Source organism: Manis javanica, chromosome 4 (assembly GCF_040802235.1).
Source record: "Manis javanica isolate MJ-LG chromosome 4, MJ_LKY, whole genome shotgun sequence".
Lineage (NCBI taxonomy): Eukaryota > Metazoa > Chordata > Mammalia > Pholidota > Manidae > Manis > Manis javanica.
Genome location: NC_133159.1, coordinates 7,195,553 through 7,216,925, shown reverse-complemented (window position 1 = coordinate 7,216,925; position 21,373 = coordinate 7,195,553). Strand labels below are relative to the sequence as shown.

The 21,373-nt window shown below is 56.7% G+C and overlaps 2 protein-coding genes across 18 annotated transcripts in view; one reads left to right on the top strand and one right to left on the bottom strand.

Moving 5' to 3' along the window:
• The window catches only part of CLSTN1 (calsyntenin 1), a 67,106-nt gene extending 57,217 nt beyond the window's left edge, over nucleotides 1–9,889 (top strand). For 2 of the 4 annotated variants that reach the window (XM_073233161.1, XM_073233157.1), the window contains 9 exons: nucleotides 2,256–2,312; nucleotides 3,405–3,562; nucleotides 4,441–4,589; nucleotides 4,919–5,145; nucleotides 5,659–5,829; nucleotides 6,127–6,272; nucleotides 7,325–7,460; nucleotides 7,728–7,912; nucleotides 8,332–9,889. In XM_073233161.1, coding sequence (XP_073089262.1) covers nucleotides 2,256–2,312; nucleotides 3,405–3,562; nucleotides 4,441–4,589; nucleotides 4,919–5,145; nucleotides 5,659–5,829; nucleotides 6,127–6,272; nucleotides 7,325–7,460; nucleotides 7,728–7,912; nucleotides 8,332–8,529 — 1,427 coding nt within the window. In that variant the 3' untranslated portion in view covers nucleotides 8,530–9,889. The remainder of the gene's footprint in view (nucleotides 1–2,255; nucleotides 2,313–3,404; nucleotides 3,563–4,440; nucleotides 4,590–4,918; nucleotides 5,146–5,658; nucleotides 5,830–6,126; nucleotides 6,273–7,324; nucleotides 7,461–7,727; nucleotides 7,913–8,331) is intronic. The other 2 variants (XM_073233160.1, XM_073233159.1) reach the window with 1 other exon arrangement.
• An 82-nt stretch (nucleotides 9,890–9,971) lies between these two features.
• PIK3CD (phosphatidylinositol-4,5-bisphosphate 3-kinase catalytic subunit delta) overlaps nucleotides 9,972–21,373 on the bottom strand; it is a 62,059-nt gene continuing 50,657 nt past the window's right edge. For 8 of the 14 annotated variants that reach the window (XM_037000140.2, XM_037000144.2, XM_037000143.2 and 5 more), the window contains 20 exons: nucleotides 20,486–20,714; nucleotides 20,162–20,391; nucleotides 19,619–19,798; nucleotides 19,177–19,326; nucleotides 18,639–18,728; nucleotides 17,327–17,548; nucleotides 16,598–16,694; nucleotides 16,389–16,519; nucleotides 15,935–15,985; nucleotides 15,498–15,862; nucleotides 15,184–15,327; nucleotides 14,988–15,087; nucleotides 14,699–14,877; nucleotides 14,500–14,612; nucleotides 14,232–14,310; nucleotides 13,531–13,698; nucleotides 12,819–12,942; nucleotides 12,533–12,678; nucleotides 12,236–12,368; nucleotides 10,668–11,625 (listed from right to left, as the gene is read on the bottom strand). In XM_037000140.2, the coding sequence (XP_036856035.1) occupies nucleotides 11,488–11,625; nucleotides 12,236–12,368; nucleotides 12,533–12,678; nucleotides 12,819–12,942; nucleotides 13,531–13,698; nucleotides 14,232–14,310; nucleotides 14,500–14,612; nucleotides 14,699–14,877; nucleotides 14,988–15,087; nucleotides 15,184–15,327; nucleotides 15,498–15,862; nucleotides 15,935–15,985; nucleotides 16,389–16,519; nucleotides 16,598–16,694; nucleotides 17,327–17,548; nucleotides 18,639–18,728; nucleotides 19,177–19,326; nucleotides 19,619–19,798; nucleotides 20,162–20,391; nucleotides 20,486–20,714 (3,069 nt within the window). In that variant the 3' untranslated portion in view covers nucleotides 10,668–11,487. Of the gene's footprint in view, nucleotides 10,353–10,667; nucleotides 11,626–12,235; nucleotides 12,369–12,532; nucleotides 12,679–12,818; nucleotides 12,943–13,530; nucleotides 13,699–14,231; nucleotides 14,311–14,499; nucleotides 14,613–14,698; nucleotides 14,878–14,987; nucleotides 15,088–15,183; nucleotides 15,328–15,497; nucleotides 15,863–15,934; nucleotides 15,986–16,388; nucleotides 16,520–16,597; nucleotides 16,695–17,326; nucleotides 17,549–18,638; nucleotides 18,729–19,176; nucleotides 19,327–19,618; nucleotides 19,799–20,161; nucleotides 20,392–20,485; nucleotides 20,715–21,373 lie in introns of those variants that run through there. The other 6 variants (XR_012129974.1, XM_073233153.1, XM_073233154.1 and 3 more) reach the window with 6 other exon arrangements.

Genomic DNA, 21,373 nt, shown 5'->3' with positions numbered 1-21,373 from the left:
GTTTGGTGATTGATAACCCGGTGGGAACACTTTGAACAGATGCTGCATGTGGAAAGGATTTCATGAGGTCTCTGCTGAAAGACCAGGGACAGGCGATGGGGGCAACCACCAGAGCTACAGTCCTGCTTATTCATGCTGCCCGGGTGGCAGACTGTGCTGACTACACACAGGATCTCATCAGTCCTTACAATAAGTCTGTGGAATAGAAGCTATTCTTATCTCCATTTTACAGCTGAAGAAACTGAGGCTCAGAGCCCAGGACTATTACCCAGCTGGTTAGTCACAGTGCTGGGATTTGAGTCCCTGAGGCCAGTGTCTCCAGGGAGGGAGCTCTGACCCAATGGATCAGGGATTTTCAATCTTCTCTGTGCCTTGGAGCCTGTTGGCATCTGGGGAAGCCTGGGGACCCCTTCTTGGGGTAATTTTGTAATTATAAAATATGATAATAAATACGGTTATTGATCTATAAAATAAAATACATAGGCTTTCAAAAGTAACTAAATTGATGTGCAGATATTAAAGTACTAGAAGACTAAGCTTGTGAAATATTAATACCTGGGTTGCTTTATTAACAACTGAGGAGCAAGATTTAGCCACAAGTCCAGTGCCTGCCGTGAGTGGAAAGCAGGGAGGGGCTTTGTGGCGACCACGCGGCGTGACAGGAAAGCGTCAAGGACTTCAGTTGGCGCGTCAGTCGCTGCTAATGCTCCTGTGGTTTGTAGCTGACATTTATGACCAAGGAAAAAGCGAAGTTGGAGAAGTTAGTGGCAGTAAGCATGTCGCTCCCCCATCCGGGTTCACGGGCCTCACCTTTGACTCTGATGTTTGACTGTGTCAGTCTGTCGCCATCCCTACACATACCTGCTCAGTAATAGACCTTTTGAATGTTTTATCTTCCTGTAGAAACACTGTGCCTTGAGTTAGGTTAGAAACTTACAAAGAGCCTAATTCCCAAGACAGCTTGCTTATTTTAGGAGAATTTGAATTTCATAATTTTTCTGCAGATGCTTTCAAATTAGATCAAGACAGTATTTTTTAGTGAACACGTTTGGCTGATTCGCAGATTTAATTTTGGTGACGGTTCATCTATGAGAAGTTGGAACGTGAGACTAAGGAGTGAGGAATAAATTACGAGGGATAGGAATTTAGTTGCCAGCCTTGAAATTTCAGTTCAGATTTGCTTCCTATATTAAATGACTATTTCTGAGAAATTGTTTTTAAAATAAGAGTAAAAAAAGCACGTGCGAACCTCAGTGCTATTTTATATCCTGGGTAGTTTGTTGGTGGGGCTAAAATAAGCCTGCATGTTCCGCTCAGCATCACAGCATCTCTGCTGTCAGATGGCAGTTACTTTTCCTCCTCTTCGTCTTTCCACCTCAGCCCTCCCAAGACCCTCAGCCAGAAGGATCCACCTAAATTCCCAAGCCAAACATACACAAATTTTAAAAACTTTTTTATTCACTAAAAGGAAGAAAGGAAAACTTTCTTCCTTTGAGCAGACTTGAAGCCACTTCCCTAACAAACCCACATGCAGAGCCTGCTCAGAAAGTGAGGCGGGGCCTGCGGGCACTTCGATGTTAGAGGACCCAGGCTCGCCACCGACTGATTTATCTGTTTCTCTGGGCGAGTGCCATACCCTCTGAATATCCCTTCCTGTTCAGAAACATGGTTAAAAATGCCTTCTCTTCTCTGTCACTTAGGTGTTAAAGTCTAGACCGATGTGAACTTGCCTTGAACTTCCAAAAAATACGTACTTTTGTATGTTGACCTGCCAGGGTTTGAGTGCAGACATGTATGCCCCAGCCTGTGTGCACAGATGTCTTCCATTAGGAAGGAAAGGGGTGTGGGTCCAGGGTTTGGCACTGTTGACAGACTCGGTGCATCTCTGCAGTCGGTGCAAGCCGCCTCCCGGGAACGCCCTACCTAGTACACTGCACAGCTTGGGTAGGTCAGTGAATCCATGTTCGTGCTTTTATTTATCTAATTTTGAATCCACCTGTGTTTTGGCAAGGAGGATGTGGGAGGAGGAAGTGAAAATACAGAGATGCATGGATGGTAAATACCACTTCTGGTAAGAGGGGACCTGATCTGATACAGGTTGGAGTCCAGGTAGGGAATGTCCCAAAGAGGGACAAGGGGAATTTTTCTCTTTGTGTTTTATATTTGGTAGCTTTTCAAGACTAATTTTCAAGGTTCAGTGTGAAGAACCTAATCTCTCAGTCCTTTTCTATTGTCTTTGTGTTGCTTTCCTACAGAGTATTCAGGAGTTGAAAATGACAGTGAAACTGAGCCCGTGCCTGTGGCCTCTGCAGGTTGCTGGATTTTTTCCCCTACAGTTCACTCTTGTGTTTCATTTAAAGACAAGACATCTATTCATTCCACATTTTGCATGAAATGCCTGAGTTGCACAGTGGTCCCGACACCATTTGAGCTGCTGCTTTGCATTACACTGCCCCCATTCCTTCCTGGGATTTCCCATTTCTGCCCATTCTGATCCCAACTGAAGTGAGGAGGGTGAATGACTCATGACTGCAGCTCCCTAATGGGGCTTCTCCCCCGTCATCGGATTCTGCCCGGGCCCCACTGCACGAGTTCCCCTGCCGCCACCTCACAGGCCAGGTTGGGAGGCCGCCTCCTGGTTCTCATGTGGCTGAACCACGAGACAGGAAAAGACTCATTTCTAGATATTCTGTCCTGACCCATACTAAATTTTAAATGTGTTTCTTAGAAATCTCACTCCTTAGTGACGATTTCCGGCACCTAGTGTCCTTGTCAGGGAACGAGACTAGCGGCTCAGGGGCACCTGGCCCTGGCTCTTTGTCACAGTGTGTCAGGGGCCATTTCCTGGGTGTTTACTTTCCTCCGAACGACTTCACTTCCCAGTAGTCCTCGGTGGTAGGGGACAGCATGATGGGCCTCAGCAAAAGGGTCATCCGGAGGGCCTGGCAGGGCAGGTGGACTGTAAGGCTCCCTTTCATCTTTCCAGTCAGGTTTGCATAGGTTCGCCCCAGTTTTGTTGCTGTTCCCCGAGAATGCTCAGTTAGAAAGAGCAGCCCAGAGCGCAGTCCTGCTGATGGAGGAGGCGGGGGTGGAGAGGCTGGTGCTGGGGGGGAATGTCACCTGCGCGCCTGGCCGGACATGTGGGGACACTCACAGGACCGCTTGGCTTCCAGGCTTGGGGTGAGGGACCCTCAACTCCTTTCTTCCAGGCCATATGCATGACCATGACCTTAAGCGATTTAATTCCTTCATTGTGCTTCCATGTAGATTGCAAGGCTAACAGAATTTGTTAGGAACTAACCCGCATGTCCATCCATCAAGCCTCCCCCACTGGTAACACTGCGTTGCAAGGAAAGCCGGGGGCACATGTGTAACTGCCAACCGTTGCCGCCCATGTTCCTCAGGTGGTGACCGGCACTTGGCCCAGTTTTTCCGAGGCAATCTGGCTGGCCTGACCATCCGTCCCGGGAAACTCGCGGATAAGAAGGTGATTGACTGTCTGTATACCTGCAAGGAGGGGCTAGACCTGCAAGTCCCCGAAGACAGTGGCAGCCGTGTGAAGGTAACGAGCACTCAGGACTTGCTAGGCCCCAAGCGTGGCGGCTGCTGGCAAAGGATTGATCTGTGATTGATCCTGACTTGTTTTTACTCGTAAGGCCTCTGACGCCAAAGGTGTGGGGCTTTTTCCACACACCAACCAATCCCCCCTTCCTCCAGGTGCCCAACAATTCAGTTCAGTTCTGCCACCGACTACCTAGAGGTAGCGCAGGACCCCCCCAACCCAGCCACCCCCCGGGCTTTGGGCTCAGTCCCACAGGACCACCCCCGTCTCTGACGCCAGCTGCAAGCGTCAGTGTCACACACTTCTCTCTGACTTTGGCCACAAAGTTGGGCTTTCCACAATTCCCACCTCGGGTCAGTCATTTGCTAAAATGACTCAGAAAACATCTTTCTTACTATTGCTGGATTATTATAAAGAACACAGCTGAGGAACAACCCAGTGGAAGAGATGCGCGGAGCAGGGAAGCAGGGGGGGTGGGTGAGGCTGAAAGCGCCAGGCGTCTGATCACGTGGTTGGGTCCTCTGGCAGCCCGCCCCCATCCCGAGACAATCTGTGCCCAACCAGGAGTCACTCAAGGACATAATCGGCAGTGTGATTGGAAGAAACAATAAAAAATCACTTAAGAGTACGAAAAGATGCTCTTCTCACTTGGGAAGTTCCACGGGTTTTAGGAGCTTGTGCAGGAAACCAGGACAAAAGACCGGATGGATGTGTATTTACCACCATAGAAGAAGGTCTTGGTCAGTGGAATTACATGAGTATTTCTTCTCCAAGTCACCAATGCAAATCAGTCCCTAGCTAAATGCCAAAGCGTTCATGGTTCCAGCTTCTTACGATTAGCACCTTATTCCTCTATTACCTGTTTGGCATGATTTCAGATCCATGCCAGCCCCAGTCAGTTGGTGCTGACCTTGGAAGGAGAGGACATCGGAGAGCTGGACAAGGCCATGCAGCGTGTTTCCTACCTGAACTCGCGGCAGTTCCCCACACCTGGGATCCGAAGACTTAAAATCACCAGCATGGTCAAGTATGTGGTGATTTTTAGCAATCAGCCTGTCTTAGGCTAGTGACCCTTGAGAAGAAAATGTGTGTAGTTAGGTTTTTAAGATAACCCGGCCTCCCTTCTGTAAGGAAAGGTGAGCCATCACTCATTCCAGGAAGTTTGAATGATGCTTCTGAGCAGTGTTTGGCAGCACGTTCCGGGGGATTGCTGTCTCCTGCCCTCCCCCTCCCACCCCTGCCCAGGTATCTGTGGATTCCTGTCTGTCCCACCTCCACATGTCTTTGAGTGTGTGGCCTGTGAAACCTTTCTTAAAGCCCTGACCCACCTTTCCCTTCTCCCCTCCTTGTCGGCAGGTGTTTTAATGAGGCTGCCTGCCTGTCAGTCCCCCCAGTAGGTGGCTATGTGATGGTTTTGCAGCCAGAGGAGCCCAAGATCAGCCTGAGTGGCGTCCGCCACTTTGCTCGAGCGGCTTCTGAATTTGAGAGCTCGGAAGGGGTTTTCCTCTTCCCCGAGCTTCGGATCATCAGCACCGTCACGAGAGAAGTGGAGCCCGAAGGGGAAGGGGACGAAGACCCCACAGGTAACAGCCCCTCTTCCCAGGACAGCTGCCCTTGCCTCGGCTTGAAACTAGGTGGCTGACACCTCACTGCGGCTGCTTGCTGGGTTCTCTTTCTGGGGCTTTGGGGTATTTGAACGTTTTAATACCGTTCTGGATGGGGTTTGCTTCTGGAGTCTGACCTGTGGGCCCGAGCTCACTGTGCCCCTGGGAAACACACGCGGAGGGTCCTTTCATCTCCTGTGGGCTTGTTGTCAGCATCGGAGAGGCACCTCACGGAGGCTGAGAGGACTGAGATGGGGGTGGGAGACACTCCCTTGCCTGGGGATGCTGGCCAGCCTCTGGGAGGTCAGGGCACCCCCATTCTTGGGCCTTCCCCGTGGCCAGTCCTCTGAGACACACAAAATACCCCATTTCTTGAAAGTGACTCTCCCGTGAAAAGCTCTTGAGTTTGAGGATAAGCTGGCGGCTGCCAGGTGTGACCAGCCGCCCTGGGCTCTGCAGCCTCTGCTACTTCTGGTCACACCATTTTTGCAGTTCAAGAGTCACTTGTGTCTGAGGAGATCGTGCACGACCTGGACACTTGCGAGGTCACGGTGGAGGGTGAGGAGCTGAACCGAGAGCAGGAGAGCCTGGAGGTGGACCTGGCTCGCCTGCAGCAGAGGGGCGTGGAGGCGAGCAGCTCCGACCTGGGCATGATTTTCACAGGTGAGAAGGGCAGCCCTTGAAGCTCCTCGCCCCCTGGAGGCACTGGGAACGCGAGCCTCGCCAGGCTCAGTGTGGGCTCCTCACGTTTTCCCCACAGGGAGGGGATGTGCAGGCCCTGCCTTGCGTTCTGTCCTTGATAGGAGCGGAAGTTAGGCATGAGGTGGCTTCTCCCCCAAGCAAGGGAAAAATGCGCCCTCCCGCCTGCATCCCTTCCCACAATCGGAAACCTCAGCGGAGCCCGTGCCCGACCCCGGTCCTGACTTCTCCCACCCAGTGATCTCACCTCCACCCCAACAGGCGTGGACTCCATGGCCAACTACGAGGAGGCTTTGCGCCTCCTGCGCTACCGGAACTGGCACACCAGGTCCTTGCTTGACCGCAAGTTCAAGCTCATATGCTCCGAGCTGAATGGCCGCTATGTCAGCAATGAATTTCAGGTGGAGGTGAGTGCAGGGCTCCTGCCAAAAAGGGCCAGCAGCTCAGTGATTGACTGAGTTCCCCACTCAGGCCCTAATGTTTGCAAACACCAATTTTTAGAGCTCTCATGGTGGCAGCTATTTGGGTGCATCCCAGGGGTGGTAGCCTGTTCCTGCTGGGGGGCTGCTGCAGCCTAGATCTGCACAGATTTGGGGTGACAGGTTGTTTGCAGGGTGGGCCGTTTGCTCCCCTTTCAAGGGGCCTGAGGGAGCCTTTGGAGGGGTTGGTCAAGACTAAGTAGCAGTTACTGCCTTGGCGGGCAGGGATGAGGTTGTTCTCGAGATTTGACGTTGTTTAGAAATGCAGTTCACAGGGTGCCCCCACGTCCTTTGCAGATCGCTGGCCCTGCTGTAAATGACCTCTCTTGGCCCAGGGTGAGGGGTGCAGCCATGGGGCCAGCACCTGGCAGGGTTGCTGTCTGCCGAGCCTGGGAGTGGTGATGCAGACCAGGGGGGCCAGAGACCACTCATCCTGCTCTGACATCTTCAACAGACCTAGATAGCAGCTCCTTCTGTGGTCCAGGAAAATGGACCCAAAGTTATACTTAGCAATTGTATGTCTCCACTGTGACCTCATAGCAGCAGAGTACTGGACTCTTGGTGCTGAGAAGCGATGTGTGTTTTGTTTGAGCCAAAGGGTAATGAATTTGGAAGAAAACAGAGGGTTATGATTTATGCTCTCTTTTCATGTGGCTGTGGTTTTTGGAAAAAGAGGGGAAATGGTCTCTGCCAGTGCTTCTCAAACAACCCATGGTGAAGGACCACTGGTAGTCATTTTGTACCTAGTCTATTTTGGACGGATTCTTCAAAAAATAAAAACGAATGATTAGAACAGTGATCTTGGGTGTATGACAGTATCGGAGTGTTAGGACATAAGCACTCACCCTTCTTTTCTGTCGTTTGCTCATCACTCACCACACTGATCTGGGGGCCACTTCGAGTAGTGCTGTCCTTGTTAGCTTCTGAACTGCATCCTTTCTCACAGACACACTCAGGCTGCCTGTCTGTCTCTGCTGCAGGTGGACGTGATCCACACGGCCAACCCCGTGGAACACGCCAGCTACCTGGCTGCCCAGCCGCAGTTCGTGCATCCTGAGCACCATGCCTTCGTTGACCTCTCGGGCCACAACCTGGCCAAGCCCCACCCGTTTGCAGGTAGGACAGCATGGATAAGTCCTGAGGCCTCTAAGCAAGGTTGACGGGCACCCCTCGCCCGTCCTGCCATGAGGCCAGTGCCTGCTCAGGATGGCCACGGGGAAGTAAGGGGCCGCACCGGGATTTGAACCCTGTGCTGGGTCTTCCTGTTATTTCTTCCTGTCCTTTGGGGGGTCGTGCGAAGCATGCCGTCTGCGCCCGGAGGGTGTAGCACAGTGGCCCCCAGGTCGGGCTTGGCACTGCAGCCGCCTCTCCATCCCACTTCAGGCGTCCCCGGCACTGCGGCCGTCGTGGCCGTGGGCTGCGTCAGCTTCTTGGTGTTCATGGTCGTGCTGGGAGCGTTCCGGATCCGCGCTGCTCACCGGCGAGCCACACGGGACCAGGACTCCGGGAAGGAGAACGAGATGGACTGGGACGACTCCGCCTTGACCATCACTGTGAACCCTATGGAGGTAGGTTCGGACAGTGACCCCACAACCAAAAACCACTGCAGGGCAGGCCTGAGGCCAGGCCCATGCAGAGAAGCACAGCGGCCATAGTGCCTTCATGTCATGTGCTGTAAAGGCCGTGGGAGCCACATGACAGCTCTGCAAGGTGCAGGTGTGTCTGTCCTCCAGGTGGGTAAACTGAGGCTCAGGGAGGCCATTCTAGGTCGTGCCACCTAGGCAGTGTAGAGATGGGCCCTCCCTGTGGGCACAGGCCCTGTGGCAGGACCAGACCTCTGTGTCCCTTCTGTCTTTGGCGAGATGCCTTCTGCCGTCAGCCGGTGCCCCTCACATGGAGCTGGCACGGGGGCTCCCTTCCTCTGTGGCTCCGGGAAGGTGGGCAGCGCCGAATGGCTGGAGCAGGACTCAGGCGCTCTCTTTGCCAGACATACGAGGACCAGCCCAGCAGCGAGGAGGAGGAGGAGGAGGAGGAGGCAGGGGACAGCGAGGACGGCGAGGACGACGACGACCTCACCAGCGCCGAGTCGGAAAGCAGCGCGGAGGAGGAGGGGGCCCGCGGGGACCGGCCCGGCGCCAGCAGGCCGCAGCAGCTGGAGTGGGACGACTCCACCCTCAGCTACTGAGCGCCCGCCGCCCTGCCCGCCACTGCGGGCGCCCCCGCCGTCCCGCCGTGCCGTCCCCGAGGGTCCCTGATGTACAAAGTCATTCTGGCCAGTAGGTCCGCAGACCCTCCCCATCGCTGACCATCTGCCTGTGCTCCGTGTAGGACCGTAGCCCCCCGCCCGCCTGACCTCTCGTAAGTCACGGGAGGAGCACACACCCGCCGCCGTGGAGAAGCTGCCAGGACTGGATGTGGGACCGACGGGTGAAGTTGCTCACTCCCACCTGCTCATCCTTTTCTTTTTTGATTTTTTTTTTCTAAGAGTTTTTATTTTTTTCTGAACTAGTGCATGTATAAAGTGGCAGAATGGGGTTAACATGTAGATGATGAACTGACTTTTTAATATTTTGTACATAAATTGGGATCTCTCCTGTCCTTTGTGCCGGCATAACCGAGGGCTGGAGTGCAACGTGAAGTCAAAAACACTGAGCGCAGGAGAGACCCCGTGGGCTTCAGCCTCTGCCCCCCGCAGTCAAGGAGAAGGGGCCTGCCCCGCCCCAGCCCTGCTCGGTACAGCCCCGGCCTCTGGGTGTGTGGCCGGGGTAGGGATTTCTCTGTGCTGCGCAGTAGTGGGTGCCGGATCAGGGACCCCTCTTTGGAGGCTGAAAGTGGCCAGGGCTCTCCTTTGGGATTCTTCCCATCTCTCATTTGCGGAGGGGTGGGGTGCCAGGGACCCTGGCCTCTCACCACACTCCTTCAGTGACCAGCAGCCCCTTGTTTGGGAATCTGGGCTTCCCATGCACAGCTATGGGGTTCGTATCTGCCGGATGCACGTTTCCTCGCTGGTGGAGCATATATTTGATGGTGTGGATGGCAAACTGACCACTTGGTTTGGAGACAGCGTCACACCTGAGCGGTCTGTACTTAGAATGTCCGTTAAAAGGACACAGAGGCCTGAAGGCAGACAGCCTGTGCTAGACTCCCCCCAGCAGCCCATGCTCGCCTCCCCAGAGCCCGGGGGTCAAACCCACCGTAGTAGCTTCGCGCTGTGGGGAAGGAAAAGGAGAGGAGTGCCATGAGCTAACCCCACAGCACTTTGTTTTTAATTTACATGTAAAAATTTAGATTTCTAAAACTGGGTTAAAATAATTTTGAATACTGTTCTCTGATCAGAACCGCTAGTTTCGAGGACACTGCCGGCTGTCCCGTGTTGTGTGTGGCTGCCCTCCCTGTACTGTCACTGTAGCTGCTCTGTGTAGACAATGGATAGACGCAAATGCAGGCACCAGGCGTGCTCGCGCTGTGCCCCATGGAATCACCCTTCAGACATGTATGTCGATAGGTCGGAAAGTGTATACACTACAATAAAGTTCTGGTTCTAATTCCCGTGGGAGAGCGTGTTGTTTCTTTAACCTTGTTTTTGTTCTCTCCCTACAATCCCATTTCTTTTTGAGCCGAGAAAAATAACATAAGAAGGCTTTTATTTCTTTTAATCTGCTTATACCTCTCATTTCAAGGTTCACAGAGTGCTGGTCTTCAACCTGCATCAGTTATGTTGAACTTGCCTTTCCTATAAACAATAAATGATTTAAAAATATAGAAAAGATTTCTTCTTGCCAGGCACACAGGCCGTGCACCCAAGCCAGAAATTGCTGTGTATGTGCAAAGTGTGCCGCCCGCGCAGGGAGGCAGACTCACGCAAATAAATAACAGACAGACATACACTCGGCTTTTCCTATTTCCAGACAGGTGAGGCGGGGCTAATGGATTCAGCGCTCAGCTGGGGACAAGAGTGTGGTTGGTGGCACCGACTGCTTCTGGACAGCGCCTCACAGCTGCTTCTAGCTACGAAGAAAAAAGATGGCACCTGGGTTATTGAGAGGCAGCTATTCTGGCTCTGCTGGGCCTGCAAAGCCTCTGAGGTCAGCAGTGTAGCCTGGCGGGCCCCAGTCAGCTGCTAATAGACGGGGATCACCTGTGGGCTTCCAAAAGCCCAGATTCCTAGTACCATCTCCAGAGTGGCTTTTAGAAGACTGGGAGAGGCCCAGGAACCTGCATTTCAAGAGCACCTCAACTGCCTAATGCTAAGCCTGAATGGTTTCAAGGTAGGTACTGTCTTGAAAAGGTCCCACCACAGCCCTGTCCCATGCTGGTACCTCATTACAGCAGGTTCTCAAGGGGGAGAGTTCTGGAAGAGGAACCTGGGTACCTCCTTCCTTAAGAGGCACAGTACAGACAATTGCACAAAGCATCACCTGCCTCAGCCTTATAATCAGGATGAGCTAAGTCAAGCTCAAATCTTTTTAATGTGTTTTCAGGACCAGCATATAGTAGACTTTGGGGCTGAGGCTGATGTCCTGAGCCATAGAGGTTCACTAAGTAGTTTGGCTGTTTTTTTCTTACCCGCAAACAAAATTGCTTTACAACAGAGAGATGAGCGAATTCCTGTACCCAAGAGTCACTTTAAAAAAGGAAAGCAAGCATCCCTGAACGTAGAGCTACCCAGGCGTCCCCTGGGAGCTGTCCAGGACTCAGTCACGGGGAGCACGAGGGCAGAGGGGAGAACGGGGACTCGGGCACCCTGTCTGGATGGTGGGCACCAGGAGCTGCTGGCCCCAAGACCCGTGCAGTCCAGCAGGGGCTTGAGAGGAGGACAGGCTTCCGGGTGGGGAGGCTGTTCTTTGCTGGGTGCGGACCCACCAGCTGGAAGATGGGTTACAATCCTTGGTGAGACACTCAAAGCAGTGCCTCCCCTTCTGAGCCCAGGGCCCTGACGGGACCGCAGGACAGCACCCACCCCTGCACAGAGGATGCGCTTCCGTTTATGGCTGTTGGTTCCTGAAACATTTCAAGTCATAAATAAATAACCAGTGTAAACAAAAGGCAATTGTGTAGGTTCTTTCCCATGGGGTGCAGTCAGGCTTTTAGGCTTCGAAGGCCAGCGAGGGAGCCTGGTTCCCAAGACTGACGGCAAGACCTGCTACTGCCTGTTGTCTTTGGACACGTTGTGGGCCAGCCAGTTCACTTTGGTTTTCCAGCTCTCCCGCAGGGCTTCGTTGAACTTCACTCGGAAGTGCTTTAGAGCCTCCTCCTCTGTTTTTCCCAGTGCCAGAGAGTCCTGAGGCAGAATCATCAAAGCAGTGAGCTCAGCACAGAGAGGCCTGGGCCCTACTCTTTAAGGCAGCCCCTCTGGGTGTTTTAAATTCACCGTAAGAGAACTGCGTGAGGGGGAATAGAAGAGACCACCCAACATCCCTTGGGAAAGCTCTTCATGCGGGTCCCAAACCTAACCCACCCTCAAAGTAAGATGCCAGATGGTGCCAGAAGGGCTTGGCCCCAAAGCCCACAGGTGGACAGGCAGCCGCCTTCTCCACTGGAAAAAAAAAACTCCAGGGGGAGGAAGCAGGCAGCAGCTCTGCTGTGCAGCAACTGGGCACCAAGGAGAATGCCTGGCAGGGACTTGCAGCCAGTGCTCAATGCCCACCCCAGCTTCTCACAAACGGAAAGACACGGGAAGGAAGTGCTGCATGGCCTCCAGCCTTTTTGTAGAATTGGAAACACCTAAAGCCTGTGGAGGACCAGAGGGTGGGCGCAGGGAGACCCCAGCACAACAGAACCGGGCTGACTATCTGGACACGGAGCCAGGAGCGCCCTGCAGGGCCCACCACACGAGCTGCTTGGAGGCAGGCCTGGGGAAGTTGGGCTGCTGAGACTGCCCTGGCATTTACCTTAAGATACTGGATGTCTTTGGAGCAGCTGAGCTCAGGTAGGCCTGCTGCCCGCATCAAGGCGAAGAGGTGCAGGAAAAGCAGCCCATGGCGCCGCAGGATGGTGTAGGCTCGCTCGCAGTAGCCCCGGAACCTGCAGGCAAAGCAGGCTCACGGTCTCCCCAGGTGGCACCAGCCTGCCCCCACCCTGGAAACGGCCCCCACCCTGCTAACTGGCCCCCCCCTCCCAGCCTGCCTCCCCACACAGGATCATCCCTGCACCCTGCCTCTGGCCCAGGCACTGAGGGCCGCCCTCACCTTTCAAATTTCTCACTGTTATTCGTCTTCCCCTGCTGGATCACATGCACAAAGTCATAGGTGAGGATGAATGGGACCCGCTCACGGTTGATTCCAAACTTGGTCTTGAAATTCCCCAGGAAGTGGCCAAAATCAATGTGGAACAGCTGTAGAGAGGGAAGTTCACAGAATGAAGGAGACAGGACAGCACTGGGTCCACAGGACCCCGGGGAGGGAGGGGAGACTGGAAGCTGGGAGGGGGCTCTGCTGAGCAGGAAGGCAGGTGGCAGTGCCTGCGCTGCCCTACCTGCCCATTCTCCCGGATCATGATGTTGTCACTGTGCCGGTCACCGATGCCCAGCACATAGGTGGCCACACAGTAGCCAGCACAGGAGAGCGTGAACTCCTCAATGGCTCGGTCCAGGGCTTCCCTGCATGTGGGGAGCATGGATTAAAAATGCCAGCCACACCATTTGCAGCAACTTCTACCATAAAGTGGGGCCTATGTCCCCTCCCCTAGGATCTGGCCTTGTGACCTGCTTGGACCAACAGAACATGGAGAAAGCATTGCTGGACTCATTCCGGAGCCTAGGCCTTAAAACACCTTGCAGCTCTTGAACCTTCCCTATGGTCACGTGAGGAAGCCCTGGCTGATATACTCAGTGAGGGGAGACCCCAGAGACATGTGGCTGGGGCCACCTTAGACCCTCCAGGCCCAGTCAAGCCACCAGGTGACAGTAGCTTCATGAGCGATTCCAGCAGAACCACTCAGCTGAGCCCGCTCAGGTGGCAGACTTGTGAGCCAATGATAACTGGTGGTTTTACGTCTCCAAGTCGCAGGTGCTTGTCACACACAATAGCTAACTGGTACATGGGAAGAGAGAGCTGACCCAGCCCAGCACATACACAGCTGAGCCAGAAGCCACAGAGAATGTCATGGGTCCTTCCCCTTACCTGTGGCTCCCAAATCACACCTCTTGGAGAGGAGAAGGTGTCAGTTCCTGGGGCCTGAAACCTACCCAGGGTTCTTGGATTTGAGCCAGTTGAGCAGAGCATCCTTGTTGAAGGCGGCCGTGGCTGCCATGTTGCTCTTGTTCAGCTGGATGTTGGCAATGGTGTCTGAGTGGAGCACCACCTCAATGAGGCCCGTGCGGTCCCCAGTGGAGAGACAGCCGTAGGGGGTCATTCTAGCCAGGTGGGAGGGGGGCAGGGAAACAATGTGGTCAAGGGCTGTGCCTGAGGCTGCTTGACCCCCAAAGAGCAAGACACCCAAAATAGCCACAGGACATGCTCGTCAAGCTGCTGAAAAGGAGAAAGGTGCTGGGGAGGAGGCTTCGGCCCTCGGGGCTCTGGGGAGGGTTCCTTGGAGAGCTTGGTATCAGCACCCAAGGAGCAGAGGGAAAAGTGAGCACATTGGCTGAGCTCACATTTGCTCAGACAGTGAAATCCAGGTGGCTTGGAAGAAGATGCCAACTGCTTCCCAAGACGAGGCAGGAGGCCAGGGCCGCTGGGCAAAGGCAACAGTGGAGCCAGACGCTACTAAGCTCCAGGCCCTGTGGCCCCGCCCCCTCCCCCGGCCCTCGCTTTACACGGGTCCCTGCTCTCAGAACAGCCTTTTTTCTAACAGAGGCGGCAATGTCAGCGTTGACAGAGGACCCCTCCAAAGGGACAGGGGCTTAGGCCTGGCACAGGCACAAGAGGGCGTCAGGAGGCCCCTCACCTCAGGTCCAGCCCCTCCTGCTTCCACAGGACATCCATGAGCTGGATCATCTGCAGGGTCAGCATGTCCTGGCGGAGGTCTGTGAAGCCAGCGGGAAGGAAAAGCATGAAATTCTGGTGGGTTCTCCACTCTCAGCCATACCCAGACCCCAAAGTCCCAGGACCTCATCTTCTCAGCTCACTCTCCTGGAGTACCCCAGGGTCCCCCGAGAGCAAGGTGTAGGGGGGCCAAGTCCTCAGCAGCTCCCACCCCCAGGCCCTCTGCTCACCATCGCCGTTCTTAAAGATGATGCCCACGCCGCCATCACCGCCGGCCTCGTCGTTGCTGTACACGACCCACAGGGGCTTCATCTTGGAGTCCATGAAGGTGCACTGCTCCACGCTGCCAGGCCAGAGAGCGTTCAGCAGGGGCCCCTCCGCAGACCTCGGTGGGGGGCAGGAGGAGGCCCTCCAGGGCTTGGGGCTCACCAGACTTCAGCCAGCAGGGTGCTGGGGTCGAGCGGGGACTGCAGGTGGGAGAGGGCCTCCAGGTAGGTCTCCTGGCGCATGCACAGGTGCATCAGCTCCTTGGTCTGCGGCTTGGCGGTCTTCTGGGAGCTCACTTTCACGATGTCGTTCAGAGCCTTCAGTTTGCTCAGCGCATCCCCCTGGGCCAGGAAGGGGAGGGCTTTGAGCCTCAGTCCCGCCCAGGTGGCTCAGAGGGGCAGGGCCAGCCCGCAGGGGAGCCCGGTGGGGCGGGGGCACACCTGAGCCTCACCTGCTTCATCAGCACCTTCATGTGGTGGGTGCTGCCCCTGCAGTAGGCCTCCATGAGGAGGCCGAAGCGCAGGGCCACCGAGGGCACGTGCATCTCGGAGCTGGGGGAGGGAGAGAGGGGTGAGCCCCGGGGCCAGTGGGAGGGTGGGGCCCCCAGGTGAGAGGCACCTCCCCCCACAGCCCTCCCCACCACCTACCGGAGGTGCCAGAAGAGGAAGTGGCCGATCTTGCGGTTGGCCAGCGCCCGGTCGAGCAGGAACTTGGTCAGCTCGCAGTCCAGGTAGGCCTCGTACTTGAGCACCTGTACCAGCTGCAGCAGGTACTGGAAAAGCTCATCGTCCCTGCAAAGGAGGGAGGCCTGCTGGGGCGCGGGGCTCCGCGGCCTAGGACGGGTCTGACGAGGCCTTACCCGAGCTGGCTGACGGGCGAGGTTCGGGTCCCACCCACTACCCAGGAGCAGCAGGCGGGCCCGAGCCACCCATCCAAGAAGGAGGGAGCCTGTGGCACTCACGTCAGTTTGCGCAGGGACTTGATGGCAAAGGAGCTCACGTGGCGGTCGGGGAAGCTGAAGTCCAGCAGCTCCAGGGCGCTCAGGACAGGCAGCTCGGGCCACGAGCACAGCAGGCAGAGCATCTGCGGGGCGGCAGTCAGGCGGGCGGCAGTCCGCCCAGGCTCCGCCCCCTGCCCGGCCCCTCCCCCGCCACGCACCTGGGCCACGTCCTCGTGCTTGTTCCACTTGGTGACCAGCAGCAGCCGGGCCAGGGCCTCCGGGAAGCACCCCTGCACCTCGTGCCGCATCTTCCACACCAGGTCCTTCTCGTGCTCATACAGCTCCCCCGACCCCCGCCGCTCCAGGATCTCCTGCAGCTGCAGCTGCTGGGGGGTGAGGGTGGGTGAGGGCTGGTGCCCAGCCGTGCACCCCACACCCTCGCCCGCGACCCCGCTCACCTCCTCCTCTGTGAAGTGACCGTGCTCCCCCTGCCGCCCCAGCTCCAGGATCTGCAACAAGCAGCGGCCTTCAGTGGTGCCCTGGGGCCTGGCCCAGGCAGGTCCCCAGAGTGGTAATCGAACCTGGGTACTCCCGACCCTGTGGGCCCGCAGCCCTTAGTGATGGAGACCGTCCTGTGCACTGTAGGGCGCTTAGCAGCACCCTGCCTCCACCCAGAGACGCCAGGAGTCACTCCCACTGGCTGTGACAGCCAAAAGTGTCTCTCCTCATTACCCAAAGTGCCCTGGGGAGCAAAATGGGCCCTGGTTGAGAACCCCTGTTCTAGGGCACTTAAGGAAGGATTCTAGAGTCATGGACGCCCACCAATGTGTGCTCTGGGGAACCCCAGAGGCAGGTCAGGGAGATTCATCTTTAGCCCCACAGCCCCAGGTGGCAAGGGAGCCCCTCAGTGACCTTGTCCAGGGCAGGGTAGTACACAGGATGGGAGGCCACCTCGGGGAGGCAGATGACCAGGGCGGCGGCGCTCTCAGTGTTGGGGTTACTCTGCACGGTTCCCGCAGGATTCAGCAGCTCCCCCTTCTCATCTAGACACAGGAATGGGAGAATGCCACCATGTCCCGGACCCCACTCCCCTGAGCGTCTCCCTCTGGGTCTGGGCCCACCTGGGACAGACGGCCACATGTAGAGGCAGCATTCACCCGTCTTGAGCTGGTCCTTGTAGTCAAACAGCATGAGGTTGGCCCAGGCGATGGGGCAGTCCTGGGAGAGAACACGGCAGGTCAGGGCCATCCACCCAGAACCCTGCACTTGCCCGTCTGCAGGGTGCGCCCAGGACTCCCTGCCCTCACCCAGACTTGCTGTGAGGAAGCCCAGAAGGCCAGCCGCCCCATCAGCTCCCTGCTGCCTCCCCATTCCCGGCATCTTGAGAAACCCCCAAAACCAACCACATCGGCCCCAGAAAGCTGGCCCAGCTCAGCTACGGGTGAGTCAATGTGGCTCAATGGCCAGTCACATCCTGGGCCTGGTGACTCAGTGCCCAACCACCACTCCCTCCCTGCCAGCTGCTGACTCAGGCCACCGTGCTCCTTGAGAGGACAGTGCATGCCCTTCCACCCCACAGAGCCACCTCCAGGTTCCCGAAAGGACCAAAGGCCCAGGCCCAGATACGCCGAGTCACCCTACTCACAAGCCCAGGAGCCCAGAGCCATACAGCGCAGGGGTGGAGGCCAGTGGGAGAGGGGTGGGGAGCCTGGGGTCCACAGGCCCCCTTGGGCCCTGGTCTCCAGGCTGAGTGCCTACTGGGAGCAGCCCGGGGCTGCAGGACTGGACGGCTGAGCGGGAGTGCACTGGCTCTCCGAGGCCCACCCCAGGCTGCAGGCCGGCCCACGCACCGCCTTCTTGGACTTCTTCTTGGTGGAGCGAGCCTTCTTAGCCTTCTCAATCACAGCGTAAAGTGCAAAGCAGAGACGGGCCATGCGAGGCAGGTCACAGACGTTGATGTCAAACTCCAGCCGCTGCTTCCACACGGGCTCTGAGCACACGCTCACCTCTGAGCTGGACACGGTCTTGCACAGCGTCTCATTGCCGTGGAAAAGCCCAGCCTGTACCACCAGCTGGGGAAGTGTGGGCATGGGTTGACAGGGGGCAGAGGCTCCCCGTACCCTCTCAGGTTCTCCCATTTCCCTAAGGCTCACATCTCATCCAGAGATGTCCTTTTTCTACGTGGGTCTGAATCCCACTTCCCATGTGCAAGGTGGTACGGAAGAGGAATGGGAGGCTGCCCCAGCGGGGCAAGTGGCCATGGGGAGAAGGGAAGGGCACCGTGAGCTGTGTGTGGGCTCCCCAGACTCTGTGGGACCCCGGGGCATGTCGCTCCCCTGCTCTGGGCCTCAGTTTCCCCCCCGGGGCTTGGGAGTTCCAGGGGCCCTCTTAGCTCTAATATGCAAGGGTTCCCCCCAACTGCTTCAATGGTGTGAGCCCCCAGCAGGCAGGGAGGCATTTACTGCCTCCTGAACACCTGGCCTTACTGCCTCCAACTCCATCAGCACAGCTCTCATCGCCCGGCCAAAAGCTGCCTCCCTGCAGTCCTCCGTGATTCTGCCAGGGAGCCCAAACCTGCCCGCTTGTAGAATTACCCCCCAAAAGTGCTCCCCAAAGAAACCCAACCTCTGGGGACCCAGGCTTTGCATCCTACAAATGAGGCAATAAAACATGGACCTCGCAGGCTGTCCTGAGGACTGAGGATCGGGGGTAAAGAGCCCAGCATTGGGCTTGGCTGCAGCGTCAGGGGACATGCTGGATAACCCCCCCCAAGTGTTCCCGGGAGCCCCAAAGCCACTGGCCCAGCTGGAACGGCTCCTCTTCTGTGCCTGTCACCTCCCAGACTCTGTGGTTCCCACATCTCTGGTCTGGGCCTGACCCCACAACCTCCACTTGTCCTATACCCAGAACTTGCTGGGCCAGGGTTTCTACGAATCAGCCTCTCTGGCCGGCTAGCCTGCTCCCCTCCCCTCTTCCTGTTTTGAAGCAGCTCACAACTACCCCAGGCAGGGATGCTGGGTAATGTGGCTTTCGTGTGACACCCCCTTCTTCCTCTGCCACCCCTCTAGGCCACAACCATCTTGTTTGTGCAGAACACACACACACACACATACACACCAGGCCTGGCTCGGCACCCCCAGCCCTGCACCATCTCGCCCCTACCTTCATCCGCTCGTCCGCATTCACTTTGCTGCCCTGGACCAGGTCGATGGAGAAGGGCTTCTCCAAGGACCACAGCGACACAGAGGAGGGCTGGGGCGGAGTAGGGGCAGAAGCAGGGTCATTAAGAGTGGAAGAGTCCAGAGGTGGCGGGGGTGGGGTGGGGTGGGGTGGGAGCGCTGCGGGTTCGTGGCGATCTCGGGTGCCTGCCCACACCCCATCCTTTACGAGGAGCCCGCTGTGTTCTGCAGGCCTGGGAGGTCTGCCTACAGTGCAGGGAGCAAGAGGGGCGTGAGGAGAAGGGCAGCCTGAGCGCTGGGCCTGAAAGCTACCCCAGGAAGCTCAGCACCTGCACGCAGCACGTTGGCCATAGGGCTGCCAAATCTGAGCCCCAACTCTCAACACTGACCAGCCAAGGGGCATGAGACAAGGGGACCCTGGACCCACTGCCAGCCCAAAGGGCTGCCCAATAGGCTCTAGGGCTGGGCAACAGGTGGACGGAAGGGACAGAGGGGACAATAAGAGGAAGGCATCAGCTCACCTTCTTCATGGGAATGGGGGGTGGTTTAGTGCGCGGTTTTTGGACTTGGGAGGTGGGGTTGCTCTGCTCGTCTCTCATGGCGAGGATGGATGAGGAGTGCACCATGGTCAGGTGGGGGGTCAGCCCGCTGTGCAGGCAGCTGCAGATGTACTGAGATGAGGGCTAGAGTGAGTGGCCGGTGGGGCAGCCTCCCAATTCCCTGGACAACCGGCTCCCCGGGGCTCCCCCTGCTGCCCACTGCCTACCCCAGGCCTTCAGAGACCTCTCTTGCTGGCTCTTCCTGTGCCCACCCGCCTCCTGAAAGTGGAGTTCTCCTTGTGCTCATGGGGAGGGCCAGTCAGTAAGGGGACACTGTTGCTGTGATCCCCAAAGGCCTGGCTCACTGGGCTCAAAAGGGCCAAAGGACCAATTCTCCCCAGCCCACCCAGACCTCACCCCTCACCTGGAACTGGCAGAGGGGGTAGCTGCCGTACAGGTACTCGTGCTTTCCGTTCACCTGAAGCGTGTAGTCCTGAGGCTGCTCCACCAGGGGCTGCCGGAACACCGTGGCCTTCTTCCGGAGAGCACAGGCCATCAGTGCCAGGGGCTCATCCTTGGTGGACACCTGGAAGGTGAAGCTGTCCTAGAGGGAGGAGGGTGGATCAGCCCTCTTGAGGGCCCAGAGAGTTCTGGGGCGTGGTGGGCGGGGGTTGCCGGCTCCCCTGCCCACCGAATGTGAACTCTATGAGGACAGGGTCTGACAAAGACATTCAAATATCTGTTGAATGAACGAAGGCCATTTGGTCACTCAGCTTTGTCGAACTTGCCTGGTGGAACATTTGCATGCACAGCATACCACACAAATACCACCTGACACTACTGGGGGGAGAGTGAATTTGGGGTCCTGTGAATGACTGGGAAGTCTCACAGAGGATGTGCCCCCATGTGCGCAGCAGCCTGGAAGCAGCAAATGGGACTGTGCCCCCAGCAGGAGCCACGGGCTCACCTCACTGCCCTCGAACTTGACGTTGACCAGGAGGGCCCGGTTGGGGACCCGCAGGGTGCCCGCTCCCCAGCTCCGTGCCGAGGGCTCCAGCTGCAGAGGGAAGCTGTACTGCATCCAGGCCTCCCAGCCCAGCTGCTGCCGGTGGGCGGCCGCGTCCTCACAGAACTGGCGCATCTTGGTGCGAAAGTCATTCACTTCCGGGTCATTCAAGGAGTCAAACTCGTGGAGGCCTGAGAGGCAGGAGGCGGGGGTCAGCGTGGGGCCCCCAGGGGCAGGCCTAGGCAGGCCCTGGCTGGGGAGGGCAGCCTGGACCATGCAGCGCACCTTTGCCGATGAGGAGGCTGATCTGGCTGTTGACGAGCTTCTTCACCCTGTCACCCTGGCGGGCCACCAGGCGCAGCACCGGCAGGAAAGGCTGGATGTCGCACAGCCGCCGCTGCTCGTCCTCCAGCTCCTGCTGCTCTGCCGTCTGGTTGACACAGGTGAACACGTAGGCCTCGGGATCGCTGAGCATGTGGAAGAGCGGCTCATACTGGGCTCGGTGCCACAGTTCCTGGGAGGGACAGTCGCAGGTCAGGCTGAGGCAGGCAGGGGGCCCCCAGGGAGCTGGGAAGTGGGTGGGGGCTGGCCTCAGTCTGGGGGTCCCCCTGCAGGACACTGACAAGAAGGTAAAGGCAAGATCCCAGAACCGCTCTTCTCTGACCCCATGGGTCCCTCCCTGCCCTCCGTAAAGGGAGACAGGTCTGTGCCAAAATCTGGAGCCTAGCAGCTCATCCTACCGTCTCCCTCTAAGTTACCCTGCAAGGCGGCCAGCCAGACGTGACCTCCAGGCACCCCCAGCTACTCGTTCTGGGGTTCATCTCCCTGATTTATAAGTGCTGGCAATGAATTCAGAAAAGTTTAACACACTGAGAGGACATAAAACTCTTTGCAGGCTGTGTTCAGCAAAGAGTGTCAGTGTGTGACCCAGAATCTAGGGATACGAACAGGCACAGAGGGTTCCAAGATACATTATTAAGTGGGAAAAAATACACTAGTTGTAGAACCTCAGATATAATTCAAGCCCATTTCCATAAAAACAATAATATTTAGTGATATAGACCAGGATAAGGCAAACTACGGTTTGTGGGCCAGATACTGGAAGAAAGCCACATCGATTCTTTTACATAATGTCTATGGCTGCTTTTGCCCTACAGTGGCAGAGTGCAGTGG